The following is a 15,007-nucleotide window of genomic DNA, read 5'->3' as shown; positions in this document are numbered from 1 at the left end:
TCCCAGCTCTAATATAGCCACAGGGGGGTTAGACTTCAACAATTGGATTTGGGGATACACAATTCACTCTAGAGTAGGGACTTATTTCCACACCTGTGTGAGCTCTGAGGACTGTTTCCTTTCATTTTTTTAGGTGGTTCTTTCCCCAGCCTTAGGTAGTTTCCTCATACCCTTAAAATGGTCAGTACTCAGATGAAGATTCCCTGCAGATCTCTAAAATTCTCGGCTTTCTTGTACTCCCTGTTGTGAAATCTAGCTATCTTTTCCTCCCCGGTCTCCAATTTTATCTATCTCAACTCAGAGAGAACACTACACTCTGCCTGAGGGTCTCCCTCCCTACACCACAGCTAGAAACTCTCTCAAGATAATGAACTGGAGTAAGTGTAGAGCTCAACCCATTTCTTAGCAATCCTTCTCCTCTGCTGCCTAATGCCCAGGGTTGTGAAAAGCCACAGATATGTATGTGTGTATGTGTATTTATATATTTTTCCCTCCTTGTTATCTTAGTTGTTTCTGGAAGGGAGGTAATCCAACCTTGTTCCTCCATCTTGCTCAGAAGAAGTTTGTACTGGATACTTTTAATTCTGTATCTGCCATGTTTCCCTACTGAAACCATTAATTAGCCTTCAGACTTCCGCTTTGGTGCCGTTTCAGCCACAGAATCCTTCTAAACACCTGACAGCTCAGGCAGGTGCTTCCCTGACTGTACTCTACCCCTGCCAAGGCATCCACCATGCAGTTTCAAAATTACTGCTTCAATTTTTCCACATCCCCCTGCTGTAATACAGAAGTTGTAGTTGTGCATTGTGCACTGCTGTATCCCCAACACCCAGCAGAATACCCGAACACAGCAGATGCTCCATAAAGCTCCCTGGATGAATAAACAAGTGAAAGAAGCTTAAAATGAAGAGACAGCAGCTGAAGCCACATTCAATTTATCAAAGAGTTCGTTCTGTATCACTAATTTCCTTAAAGGTTATAAACTACCAGTTACAAATATGAAATATTTAATATTTATAGTTGTAACATTAAAAACAATGAGATGGAATGGTATTTTTCCCCACATGGTAGCAGTTATTGAAGGAAACAATCCATTACTAACCACATACTTCGAAAATTCAAAACAATTTCAGAGACGAAGATTCCTTTAAAGTGTGTTCATGACCACCCAACTTCACCTTAATATGGGTAACAAAATCAGATGACCCAGTATAAGCACTCCTTGAGAAACTGGATCTAATTAACTTCCCTCCAGAGTTGAATGTTTTAGTTCAATCATCCAATCTGGAATTAGCAAAAAAATATTTAATTTTACATCCTTCAGTTTTTCCCCTTCCTCCATGTTTTGAGAAGACACATTGGAAAGGACTGATGGAATATGAAAAAAAAAAAAAAGGGGGATAACAATGGAAGACGAAATCCTGAAATATTAAGTCCTAAAATGGAAACCTGATATTTGGAATGGTTGTCCTTTTCTGCCTGTGGCCTAGCTGCCCACACTCCTGGAGCCTTGAGAACCACTCCAGTCCCAGGTGGCCTTCTAAGAAGAAGCCTAATGACTTGGCACATTCTAAACTTCACCTTTTATAAAGACATCAATGAGAATATGCTTTGACAGTTACCCCATCTCCACTTCATGACACTGAAGGGAACCCAGGAAGAGACTCCCATTAAATACCAGAGTTGCATAAAAGGGTGCTTCCAACATTAAGAATTTATTTGGGAAACAATACTGAAAACTGAGACCCCTCAGCCAAGCTTTAATTCTTATCAAGTGAAGCGAGTGTTATTGTAGTGATTCTGAAATGGAGGGAGCCAGGCAACAAAGTTCCAACATCTGGTCCGTGAGAGAATTCTAGAAGGCCAGTACTTACGCTACATGGGTTGTTGGCCGTCTGAGCAGAGCTGTAGAAGGACCCCCATTGGGTGGCTCGCCTCTCCTCCCGGGAAGGGGTGCTGTTCACAGGCAGGACGGCTGGGACCCCAGGGCCTGCGACCGCAGCGCTGGCAGGCTGGCTGCTGGGGGCCACGAGGGCAAAGGCGTCGTCCAGGAGGGAGTGCATGGTCTGGCGCGCCTCCTCGATTGACGGCTGGGGCGGGATATACTGGGAGGCTGGGAAGGGCAGGCCTGGATACCTCCCCAGCTCAGCTGAGGACGGTGTCTGTACGTCGGCTGGGAGGTCAGGATCAGACTGCAGCAAGGCAAAGAGCAAAGGGAAGGAGGATCAGAGGTGGCTTCTGTGGTGACACAAAATCACGACCACAGGGCCAAAATGGAACTTAATAATTTTCACTGACATGGAGGAAAAAGTTTACCGTAAGAATTTTTTAAATGACAGCTAGAGGGTAGTGGTGGCAGGGGGAGCTTAAATCGGGATGAGCGAAAAAAGTGAAAATAGTCACCAATCATTTGGCCGGCAAAACTCAACCAACTATCTAGGGGTGCCTGGGTGGCTCAGTGGTTGAGCGTCTGCCTTCGGCTCAGACACTCCCCCTGCTTGTGTTCCCTCTCTCACCGTCTCTGTCAAAAAATAAAAATCTTAAAAAAACAAAAACAAAAAAAGAACTCACCCACTATCTGAAATGCATGCCAATACCTGCAAATATGTATTTTTATTAAATGCCCCTAAGAAGCCAAAAAATGTCTCAGAGTCTTATAGACTAAAATACTAAGTCAACTTTTCACACATACCAAACTAAAGCAGTCTATTGACTATGGCAAGAAAAAGTCGCCCTACATACCACCCAGAAGAGTTCAAAGTCACCACCATATCGTACCTGTCTATGCATAAACAACTCTAATACTTATTGTAACAACTGCTTATAATAGTAAATAGAAAGTGTTTATTCAGAAACCACACGTCTTTCAAATGGAGTTACCTCTGGATAACATGAGTCACCCAGAAAGGTTTAACTTATATTCTCCACCTACTGTCAAAGAGTCAGGGATAAAAGTAACAACTAAGGTTTCTTAAAATCTTATTTCCTGATACTGCTTTATGAGCAAAATACTGTTGTCATATACACGGAGTCAACTGCCAAGAGACAAAGAGGACAGTACCGTGAGGAGAGGTCTTCCCGGTGTCCGCGGCGCCAGAAGTGCACCGTCACAGTTACTGTCAGGGACACCCTGAGAAGAGGAGGGGCTGGGCACGGGGGACTGGTGATCCTGCGTCTTCCATGAGGAAGGGTGGGCGCCTTGTACCTAGAAAGCTTCGCTCGTCCAGCTGGCCCAGTCTAGCTCAGCTGGTTGGAAGAAGACATTCCTGTCTGTATCAATGTTTGGATCAATAACTTATAAAGAAAAATCTCTCTTCCACAGACACATCCTTACTCTCAGACAACTGTCTAAAATGCTTCCTCATGGGGCACCTGGGTGGCTCAGTCAGTTAAGCAGCTGCCTTCAGCTCAGGCCATGATCTCGGGGTCTTGGGATGGAGCCCCACATCAGGGTCCCTGCTCAATGGGGAGCCTGCTTCTCCCTCTCCCTCTGCTACTCCTCCTGCCTGTGTTTTCTCTGTCAAATAAATAAATAAAATCATGAAAAAAATAAAATAATAAAATGCTTCCTCATGATTAGGTTCCATCCAACAGATAATCCATTATCATCCAAGCCAGCGCTGAACGCTAAAGGGCAGCAGTCGGTTAACTCCAGACAGAAAACCAGATCGCGGACTGGTACACTACACATGGCCCAGAGACCTGTTTTGCTTGGCCTGTGGCATCTAAAATATATAAAGAGTCAATAGTTCTTAAAATCTGAAAATTTCAAACTAAAGCTCAGATTTCCGGATTCTCCTGGCTGATTCTGAACCTGTGGCATCACCAGGCCCCAACTCATCCACGGAAAGCACTGGCCTTGAGCCGGGACTGCCCTCCTGGGATAGGGCGGGTGCCCTACCCCTCCCAGCAGCGAGTGGGCAGTCTCCCTGCTGTGGGCGGGACCCCTTAGCCCCAGAAGTCTGTTTCCTTAAAACTAGGCTATGCCAGGGCGCCTGGGTGGATCAGTGGGTTAAAGCCTCTGCCTTCAGCTCGGGTCATGATCCCAGGTCACGATCCTAGGTCATGATCTCAGGTCACAGCTCAGGTCATGATCCCAGGGTCCTGGTTTGCACCCCGCATCAGGCTCTCTGCTCAGTGGCAGAGCCTGCTTCCTCCTCTCTCTCTCCACCTGCCTCTCTGCCTACTTGTGATCTCTATCAAATAAATAAGTAAAATCTTAAAAAAAAAAAACAAAACTGGGCTATGCCAGGAAAGGTTCTGAGTGACATCTGTCAGCTAGGGATTCTAAGTACAGATTTGGGGCCCCAAAAGGGGATCTATGATGAAGCCCTGGAAGAACTCTGTATTTCTTTCCTGGTGGGGTGGATAAAAGGTCCATGTGCTGGCCTTTTTCCCACTCTTGGGTTTTCCTGGGGAGCAGAGATGGAAGACTGGCCAGGAGTGTGTCACCAACCTAACAGGAGGAGTAAAAGGATAAGTGTCCCTGTAAACACATCCCATGGTAAGTGAATGAGTCTTTCCAAAGACAGAAGGGATGCTCCCAGTGGTGGTTCCAGTAAATGACTGCACAGCTGTTTCTTCAAAAAACAAAAAAGCAAGCAAGAAAGCAACGACCGACCAGCCCCGAAAGGAGTCACTGCCCCCAGAGAGCAAAGCAAGACTTTCAGCCTCTCCCAGGAATGTGACCTTTAACCAGTGGATCTGGAAATTCCTGATCAGCACTAGTGAGGTAATCTGCACACAGACCCCCCCTTTTTTCCCCCCAAGAAAGGTGACCTTGCCTGAAACAATCCACTCTTTGTTAGAAAACTTCCTTTTCTGCCCCCTTGAGTCTCTAAAATCCTTGCATTTTGTACTGCCCGGTGGAGCTCCTTTCTACTTGCTGGGTGGGGACGCTGCTGGATTCATGAACTGCTGAATAAAGCTAATGAGATCTTCAAATTTACTCAGCTGAATTTTGTTTTAGAACACCACGTGGCAAGGAAGCGAGCGTGCAGCCACATAAAACACTGCAAGCCTGAACTGAGATTCCAACGGTTTAACGTTTATAGCAAGAAACAGGGCTGTGATGCTCTGAAGATGGGACTCGTGAATCCCGCCAAGAAGGGAAAGAGCTACGGGGCCATAGGGACGTCAGAGCTTCTCGTTCCTTCTTCCTACAACAGTCTCCTCTTTGGCAGGCTCCACAGCCAGCACCTCCCAGGCCAAGAAGAGGTCTTGTTCGTTTTTCTAAATCCCGACATCTGCACAGTGTTTCACAGACGGGAAGTACTGAATTAACAAATGGATTAACAGTGGTCTATGGATGTTAAGATTTTTTTTTTAAGATTTTATTTACTTATTTGACAGACAGAGATCACAAATAGGCAGAGAAGCAGGCAGAGAGAGAGGAGGAAGCAGGCTCCCCGCTGAGCAGAGAGCCCGATGTGAGGCTCAATCCCAGGACCCTGGGATCATGACCTGAGCTGAAGGCAGAGGCTTTAACCCACTGAGCCACCCAGGTGACCCTACGGATGTTAAGATTTACCCAGGGTCCCTGCTGGATTTGAATTCCGCTCTCTTGAATCTCGGTCTGATAATTTCATTATTAGTTAATTTGTTTCCCTTGCCCCAATACACATCCACCTGTCATTTCGCAGAAGGACATAGCAATTTCTTTTTTACCTTCAGTCATCGGAAAGGATGTATCCTGGTGCTATCTGGCATCATTTGTCAGTATTATAAGAAAGTGACCAGACACCCTGGATGGCCGAGGACAATCTCAGCCTGTGCCTGCTGTCCCCAAAGAATCATTAATAGAGCCTCCTACCACTCTCCTAGGTGTCAGATTTGGGTGACAAATTAGATCGGGGTAGACAAACTTTTTCTGTAAAGGACCAAACGGCAAAATATCATAGGCTCTGAGTCCCATAGACTCGGTTGCTGAGTTCTGAGTGGTAGAGTTCCACTCAGAGCAGGAGCCCGAGAGAACACGCAGATGAACGAGAGTGATGGTGTTCCAATAAAACTTCACAAAAACTGGTCGCTCGTCGGATCTGGCCTGAGGCCAATGGTGTGCCGAGGCCTGAATTATAATGGTGACCCTAGTGGCCAAAAAATACAAGCATATTTCTTCCACCCTAGGAGAAAAGAGCTCATAACGAGAAGATATTTTGAGGACCAAGTGCAAAATTTAAGAAAAAACATATATATGTGCCGTAAAATATTCAAAATGAAATAGTACCTAAGAAAAAGGGAGTTCCACAAAAAGGCATTGCATTTAAAAAGCATGTGCTTCAGAATTTTTACAGAAAGTAAAAAGTCTGTCTTAGAAAAATTTCATTTCAGGGAATCTCTGAAAAATGAAGCCGGCCAACTACGGTGGTGCTCTCTGGGGAAGGGTCTCTGTCCACCAGCTGAAGGAGGAAACCCTCCACTTGCTGCTAAGAAAAAAGCAAGAAGTGAAAAGATGATCCCAGTTCCCCAGCACACCCGCCCCGCTGCCGGCGAAGGCAGCGTGATTTCAGATCACTGAAGAAGACAAATGGAGAGATCAAGGGGAAGACACGAGACCCAATGGCATCAGATGACAGAATGTGGAGCTACTTAAAAAAAAAAAAAAAAAAAGAGGGGCCAGGATTGCGATAGCAAAGATGCAGATTTCTTTTGAGGGAAGGAGCCGGGCGGACTAGGGAAGTAAGCGGGCGGGGTGGGGAGAAGGAAGCCCCCCTTCTTCTAATCACTGGCTTCAGACATCAGGCCTACAAGTCCTGTGGGAGACAAAAGCCGAAGCTTCAAGTGACCACTGTGGGGAGCCAAGAGGACAGTCCTCCCGGATGAAGCCAAACACTGCAGATGCCCAGACAACCACCTGCCCAAGACAGGACCGCAGCACAAGAGCTCCATCTGCTGTGAGAACGGCCAGCGGCTCCCATGTCAGAGGCGTTCCCTCGCGCCTTCCCCTCCGGCCGGATTCATTCCAGGCAGGAGCAAAGCAGCCTCGTCAGGAGAAGCCTGCACCCTTCGGGACGGCACCCATCCCCACAAGCAGGCGCTGCCAGTCTTTAGGACACTAGAAAGACAGGAAGGTGCCAGGGAAAAGTCTGGTTCTCTCAAGTGATCATGATTTAATGATATGGAGTCCCAATGTCATTACGGTATTTGGCATATGCGTGTAATCAGGCTTCACATCTTTCGGGGTTAGTTATTTGTGTCATTAGGAGACAAAGGCTAAGGGCACACAAGCTCTATCCAAAGTGATCTTGTATGTCACAAACCCCTTCTCCAAGGATGTGGGGTTTTTTCCCTGATTTCTCTCGAAACAAGGAAGCCTCTGTGAGTGTCTCTGGAAGGAGGAAGGGGTGCAATGAGCCAGCCTGGCCCCTGGCACAAAGCTCCAGGTGACCACTGTGTGTCTGGCGCTGATGGAGTCGGCCACATCTGGAGCTCCCTCTCTGTCTGGGGGTGTCTCAGACCCTGGGGAGGCGGGCCCTTTCTCCCCAGCTCAATGGGGTCTATGTATGTGTGCCTTAATGCCATCAATGTCTGCCTTGAACACTTCAAGCAATTCGGAGTGGGCCCCTTTCCGTTCAAAAACAAAAATATCTAATTCTGTATTTCTTAGTTTCCATTAAGCTTTTTCTTCCATTCAGATTATACACACACACACACACACACACACACACACGCGCATGCAAATAAAATATCTTCTTAGCCCTCCAGGAACAGAAGGGAGAGACAAAACTCTAAATATCCCTCCTATTACCAAGAAACCCAAACAATTATCTGACCAGGGGAAGATAAAAAACAAAAACAAACAAAAAAAACCTTCTCTTTTCCAGTTAACCTCAAAGAGTACCCACCCCGAACGTTAGAAAACAGGCTTGCATACAGAAAGGACCAACGCAAGAGTGACATTTCCAGGGGGCTCTCTCCGCAGCCCGCTGGGCTCTGTGACCCACCGGCCGCCTCCCCCCATGCCTCAGGGCCCAGCTGGCAACACCACCGCACGGGGCCACAGCCACCGCTATTCACTCTCCTCCCTCTAAGAGCCACTCCACCCTGACCCCAGAAGCAAGAGGGGGCATTACATACCGGGCAACCGATGTAGGCAGAGTTGTGGACCCCGGGGGGCCTTTTGTAAGTGCCGTCGCTGTCTGTGGTGATGAGTCTGTCCTTCTCAGCATCGCCGGGACAGCCATTGACCTGGTGTTTTCGACGTGGTTTGGGAGATCGCTTTATCCTGGAGCTTCCAGGGGAGAAAAGGGTTATCTTCGTAGGAAAAAAAACCTTCCTGCCCGTAGCTTATCAGCTACACACTAAGTCTTTTCTGAGCCTCTGGGAGATGCTGGCCACTGTGGTAAACACCCCACAGGACACAAACAGTGTGTGAGACTCTGCCATGAGGAAGCTACAGTCCACCTGAGCACATTAAATGCACGAAACAAGAGAAAAGGGCAAGGTCAGTGTGAGCTACTGAGAGCATGGCTGGCTCTCCGGCCGAGATGGGTCTTGAAGCACAAGCAGGATCTGACGGAGGGGAGGGATGTAGGGAGAGGCTGGAGGTGAAGGCACCACCACCCGGAGGGCCAAAAAACAGGAAGTAAATGAATATGGGGGGCAACGAGGGACCCTCTAGTGGGGAGACACTGTCCACACTGCGGGATGGTGGAAAGCAGCCAGAGTGGAGAGGCAGGGCCCCACCTGTTGCAGGAACACAGGCTCCACAGGGCAGGCAACCAAAACCATGGCAGGTGTTGAGCAGAGCAAGATGTAAATGAGAGCAGTGATGAGAGAAAATGCTTGTGCCTCAGGGACAGGGGTCTGGAAGACCGAGAAACCAAAACTCTGAGGGCCGTGGTGGGAAAAGAAATGGGCCTGCCCCAGCCGCAGAGGTGAAGGCACCGGGAGTGAGGGTGAGGGGTGAGGGGACACGGAGGAGGGAAACCAGGGGCAACCATCTGAGAAAGTAAGAGTGACTGCCAGTCTTAACTAGCTGAAGTCCAGGAGGCAGAATACACCCAGGAACAAGATTCTGTGGCAACTGGAGGGGCCGGCGGGCAGATGAGAGCAGCCCCAGTGGGAGCAGAGCCCCGGGGCCTCTGAAGGCAACACTGGGGGCCCTGCTGGGGAGGCGCACCTCTTCCTGGGCTCTATGAACACCGAGGGCACGCTGGCCGTGGGGTCCAGGATCTTGTCGATCTGCATCTGTGCCCGGCGGTACACGCGGTGCCGCTCGCGTGTGTCCCCCGAGGACAGGTCGTCCACCACCGGGAACTCGTAGTGCCCGCGGCGCTTGGCACGGAGCCGGATCTTGTTCCGATGGTGCTCGATCTCGGACTTGTGCCGCAGCGCCGTCTGGATCTGCACCACCGAGGGGAGACAAGGGAGACACCTGGAATGTTCTGGAAGCTTTCTGGCCCCCATGCGGAGACAGCATCTTGGGAAGGCATCCCTTTCCCCCAGACAGCCGTCCCAGGATCCTGCGAAGCCTCGAAGGGTGTGACACGGACAGCCACACCCACACTCAGGGACAGAGAACCTGCCATCGCCACGGGCTGGGTCCCCTAGCCTGCTATGCGTCAAGTACTACATTTTAAAAAGAGAGTAAAAGAAAAGCATGGCAATGTATGCTATCAAGTTGTGGGGTCACAGGCCTGGTGAGCACATGCCCTTCCTTCTTTCCAGCAGATGGAGAATCCGCTCTAGGGCGGGCACAGAGGCACATGCAACTGGTGATGCTGGAGACAGGTCTAGGTTGGGACGGGGCTGCGCAGGGCTGGGGCTCCCCAGCATTGGTGAGCAGAGGCAGCGCACACCACCCCATACCACAGCGCACATTCTCAGCAAGAAGGAAAGACCGTTAAGAACTCTTAATAGAACTTCTGTAAGAGGATCTATTTTAAGGATCACCTTTAAAGCAGGGAGGGGGTTGCAACTGTACCAGTTCTCCACTACCTCACCCTGGCAGAATTCACAGCCATAGCAGGTGTTTCTTAGAGGTGGGAAACGGTACAATCCTAAATGGGCTTCACTCCACTCACTGTCCAGCCTAGGACAAATCTCTCAAGGCCCAGTGAACAGTGACTTGGCCTGGCCTTCTGGTTCCCAGAATCCTAGGAGGAATGTGGATCTAACTCACTCTTCCAGGATTCACTGGAATAGGATTTTACAAGGTATTGTAAATGGATCCTTGGGGCCAGAGCGGATCTATCAGGGATCACAAAGTCTACAGTGGTCCCAAGATCACCCCAGGTTCAAAGGTTCATTAGGAAAACTCATAGGACTCAGCAGCTAGTCCCATTTATTATAGCAAAATGATGCAAATCAAAATAAGCAAAGAGAAATGGCATGTGGGGCGAAGTCTGAAGGAAACCAGGAGCAAGCTTCTAGGAGGCCTTCCCCAGGAGAGTCACACAGAACAATGACGCTTCAACCCTCCAGCAATGATCTGCGACAAGGCATGTGAAATGTCCAGCAAGGAAGCCCATTAGAGATGCAAAGCCCAGGATGCGCGTACTTGGGGCCGGTCCAACAGGCTCCCTCCGCGTCGCATGCGCCAAAATTCCACAGTCCCGGAAGGAAAAGATGTTCAGATAAGTCATACTGTTTGCATAAACGATCTGGGCACGGTGAGCCGCTCTGTTCTGGGAAGAGTGGGAACGTTTCTGAAATGTAAATTCCCAAACACCAGCCAAGGGCCACACAGCAGGACTCCTGAAGGACAGCGGGCTTGGCTATGTCAACTCTCTGCACGTCTGCCGTACGCCTACCCGTGTCCTTGAATGGCACTGCATCTAAATAAAAACTCAGCTTCGTGTTTAAAACGGAGAATGGCTGTCAGCAGCTCCCCCTCGCCTCAGGGGGGAGCTGCAGCTTCCCCCTGTTTTTAAGCACTGACCCAATCAGAATGTGAATTTTTTTTAAATATAAATGCACTTTTTAAAAAGAGCAAATACCTCTTTGTTAATTTTGTTGGTTTCGGCCACCCGGTCGGCCAGGACAGGGTGCTGGACCGGAGGTGCCGGGATGGGCTGCATGGCGATCAGCTGTATCTTACTGGGGACCCGCCGGCTGGCCTCCGAGGACCGGGACAGCCTGTCCACATGCTCGAAGATGGAGGCCGACGAGTGCTGCTCATTTCCCGAACTGGGCGGTGGTGGCCCTGCAGCAAAAAGGGAAGCAGAAGCACAAATAGATAAAGCCATCCTAAAGAAACAGCAAATAATCAGTCCTCATGCTACTTGGTGCCAAAATGTGCCCTGCTTTGCCTAAAGGTGTTTCAAAGTCTTTGGGAGGAGAAGGAAAAAGGCAGGAGCTGCGCAGTGAGTCACTAAGCAGCTCACGGAACTTTTAGAGAAACACGGACAGCAGCTCTAACCTCCCGCTCTCATCTGGAAGGAGATAAACGTGGTCACCAAGGCAATGATACTGGGAAAAAGACTGGAGATGAGGGTAGTGTGGGTCTGCAGGCACTTTCAGTTCTGATTCACCAAGAAAACCAAGGTGAAGACCCATGAGAAGAAAAGGCTGTTTCGTGTGGGGGATTCGTTCCCACTTTAAAAAAAGAAGACCAGTACCCCTAAAAATCGTCAAGGGGGCTGGGTGGCCCAGTCAGTGAAGTGTCTGCCTTCAGCCCAGGTCGTGATCTCAGGTCCTGGGTTCGAGCCCCGTGTCGGCCTCCCTGCTCAGCAGGGAGACTTCTTGGCCCTCTCCTCCCAGCTCGTGCTCTCTCACGCTATCTCTGTCTCTCAAATAAATAAATAAAATCTTAAAAAGATAAGCAGGACAGATTTGAACAAAACAGTAGGAAATATGAGCAGCGATTTGACATAAGGAACGCACGTACATCAGTGGTATGTCTTTGTACTTCCTCTCCGTGTGAATTACATTCATTCGTTACCCCACAGGATTAGAAATGGTTATTGCAACTGTGAATGAATGACGCCTCTGGTAGCGAGGAGGCAGAGCTGTCTCGATTCAGGCTATTCTGGGGCTTTCTTTCCCTGCCCTGGGCAGGGAGGGAGCCTATCTGTGCAATGCAAGCACAGCTGGGCACCACCATTCATCTGGTGGCCGCTGCTCAAATTACAGGCAGGATGCCTAAAAGGAGGTAATTAGCTTCTCCACATAGTCTAGCCTGGCTAACTGAAACTTACAAGAAAACTTACAAGGTAGCAGTGAATGTCACAAAGGGGAGGGCCCATTAGACTACTGACACTTAAAGGTGAGACTGCTTTCCTCCAAGAGGGTGAAAAGACCAGGACACATCGATGACAAAGGACGAATGCATCCCCTCACCCCGAAGTGCAGTCTGCCTGCCTGGATACCTGCGAGCTGCAGGCCTGGGACCAGCTCCTGTCTGGGCCCTGTTCCAGCCCCCAGCCGTGGTCATGGCTCATCGCTCTAGAATTTACCACTGCAACAAGAGACACACGAGAAGCCCAGAAAATCATCGAGCTTCCATACTGCTCAGAACCCAGCCCTTCTAATATATATATTTTATAACTGGGTTATTTTTATTGTTTGCCATATACTGCATACTTTAAAAACAACAAAAAAACTGGACAACAATAACCAACAGTGAGTACAACTGGAGACACAGACTCATGGGTGTGAATCTACCTTAAGGTTAAGTTTAGAGACTTTGGATTAAAACCCATTTCTATTCAAATATTACAAAACAAAATTGTAATGATAGAAATCAGAGTATGGGATACCATCGACGGAGCAGAGTGACAGAGGGAAGGCCAGTATCTGCTGCTAAAATGCTGAACCAAGAGGCGCCTGGGTGGCTCAGTGGGTTAAAGCCTCTGCCTCCGGCTCAGGTCATGATCCCAGGGTCCTGGGATTGAGCCCTGCATCAGCTCTCTGCTGAGCAAGGAGCCTGCTTCCTCCTCCTCTCTCTCTCTCTCTGCCTGCCTCTCTGCCTACTTGTGATCTCTGTCAAATGAATAACTAAAATCTTTCAAAATAATAATAATAAATTTTTAAAATAAATAAATAAAATGCTGAAGCAATGGGACACTTCCAGAAATATGAACTTCATTATCTGTGGGTGAGTACAACCAGAGGGCATCGTCACCACGGCCCAGGGTCCCCCCCCCCACCGTTACTATCCGGAGAGGCAGGGATCCCATCTCTCCCTCCCTTTCCGTCCTGTCCCAGCGCCTCAGACCCCAAGCCCTGAGCACTCTCTGCTGAACTCAGGACTACACAACCAGTCACCTCAGCTAAGTTTATAAAATGTTACCCCAAAGAGACAAAGAATTCTAATTTATGACCTCAGCTCATTTCATAAATAAGCGTTCCACAATTACCTGGAAAACTCTGATGTGACAGGCACTCAAAACAGTTGCCGTGCAATCTCTCTACAACTATGAATTTGTGTTGCAAACCTTTTTTTTTTTTTTTTAAGGTTTATTTATTTGAGAGAGAGAGGGCGAGTGAGCAGGAGGAGGGGCAGACAGAGAGAATCCTCAGGCAGACTCCCCTGCCAAGCACACAGCCAACTCAGGGCTCGATCCTAGGACCCTGAGACGGCGACCTGAGCCGAAACCAAGAGCTGGACGCTCAGCTCCAACTAAGAATTCCATTCTAGAATTCGGAATTTGTGCAAGTCTTATTAATGAAGTTCCAACTACTTCAAAATCACACCCTTGCACACACGTTTCACAGTCCTTACCCACTGGGTGGCTTCCTGCTGACAGAAGTGGGGGGATGCGGCATTACACGGGGACACCACCGTGGGGGCACGGTGACAGTGCGAATGCCACTGCCTTCACTCGAAGAAGGTGCGTCACCCCCCATCTCCTCTCGCTCTCCGCAGCTCTGCTAAAGGGAAGCCTTGGTAATGCTGTGACTTAGTCTAAAACCGTGATAACTGACACAGTGACATCTGAGTCATTAACCTCATAAAGGTCCATCCATGGACGGTCATGTGTGCATCACGGTCCAGCTGCCTTCCACAGACAGTCAGCTGGGAAGGGAATCAAGCAGGACCTCTAATGGACCCAAACCAAAACCATGCTCTTTTCTCAGCGATCATTGCCGTGTGGGTCCTGGAAATGTCAGATGACTTGTGACATCCATCAAAAGCCTGGCCAAGGAGTGGGAAGGGACCCAGTGGCCATGCCACCTGCTGTGGTGAGAGGGGACGCTGGCCCCAGGGCAACATGGAGGAGGGACCCGAATGGTTCTCAAGCAGCTGAGTTGCCACAGAAGAAAGACTTTTACATGAATTACAGAACAATTCAAAAGCTAGGATTAGAAACTCGCAATCTTTTCTCTAGGGTACTTAATTAAGTTCTATGCAAGCAATAAAATGCCTTCATGGCAGCTTTACAGAAATAAAGTGAATTGATATTTACAGTGAGAAATCATCTTTCTGAAACATGAAAATAACGTGCAGACTGTGGTGTCTCTCCAAGTCGTAAGAGCAGCAGCTAAGCTTCTAGAACTCACGAGAACATCGAACACACTTGCCTCCTTCCACAGGCAACTCGGTCCCACACCTGACGTGCTCACTCCCTGGATTTTGAATATACGAGGATGGTGACTTTTGATTTTTGTTACCCACGCAGAATATACCAAAACTGTCAGGAGTTAAATGTAGGAACAAAAAGTGAGATTTTCTCAGATAAGCAATTAACAGGAATAGAGGAAACTCCAGAGCAGATTTTTTTTTTCTTTTTTTTAACCCCCACAAATATTTCCTTCCTGGGATCAAAATTAGATTTTAGTCCTGCCTATCTGAAACAGAGCACTTGTCTTCACGGTGCTAGACAACTTCTAAGATTCTGCGAAACGGAATCCAAAGGAAAAAAAAAAACTCTTCCCTTCTTCTAAGGGGGTTTTCTTTAACATCAGAAGGAGCTGGAAGGAATTTAAAAAATGAGCTAGTTTAGTCCCACAGAAGCCCCAAAGGCTGAGGGACTCACACGGTTACAGCCGGGACGGTGACAGATCAGGCCCTCTGGCTTCCAGCTAGAATCTGTTCATCGACAGAATATGACTCGTTCTGTAT

General features: G+C 48.6%; 1 protein-coding gene across 1 annotated transcript in view; it reads right to left on the bottom strand.

The window, feature by feature from the left end:
- KIAA1549 (KIAA1549 ortholog) overlaps nucleotides 1–15,007 on the bottom strand; it is a 144,524-nt gene that overhangs the window by 29,559 nt on the left and 99,958 nt on the right. Inside the window, exons 15-18 of the mRNA XM_046020242.1 lie at nucleotides 10,941–11,146; nucleotides 9,122–9,345; nucleotides 8,077–8,230; nucleotides 1,875–2,192 (exon numbers count right to left, since the gene is read on the bottom strand). Coding sequence (XP_045876198.1) covers nucleotides 1,875–2,192; nucleotides 8,077–8,230; nucleotides 9,122–9,345; nucleotides 10,941–11,146 — 902 coding nt within the window. The remainder of the gene's footprint in view (nucleotides 1–1,874; nucleotides 2,193–8,076; nucleotides 8,231–9,121; nucleotides 9,346–10,940; nucleotides 11,147–15,007) is intronic.

This window comes from Meles meles, chromosome 10, assembly GCF_922984935.1.
Source record: "Meles meles chromosome 10, mMelMel3.1 paternal haplotype, whole genome shotgun sequence".
NCBI classification, from domain to species: Eukaryota; Metazoa; Chordata; class Mammalia; order Carnivora; family Mustelidae; genus Meles; species Meles meles.
This window is presented reverse-complemented; position numbering and strand designations above follow the sequence as displayed.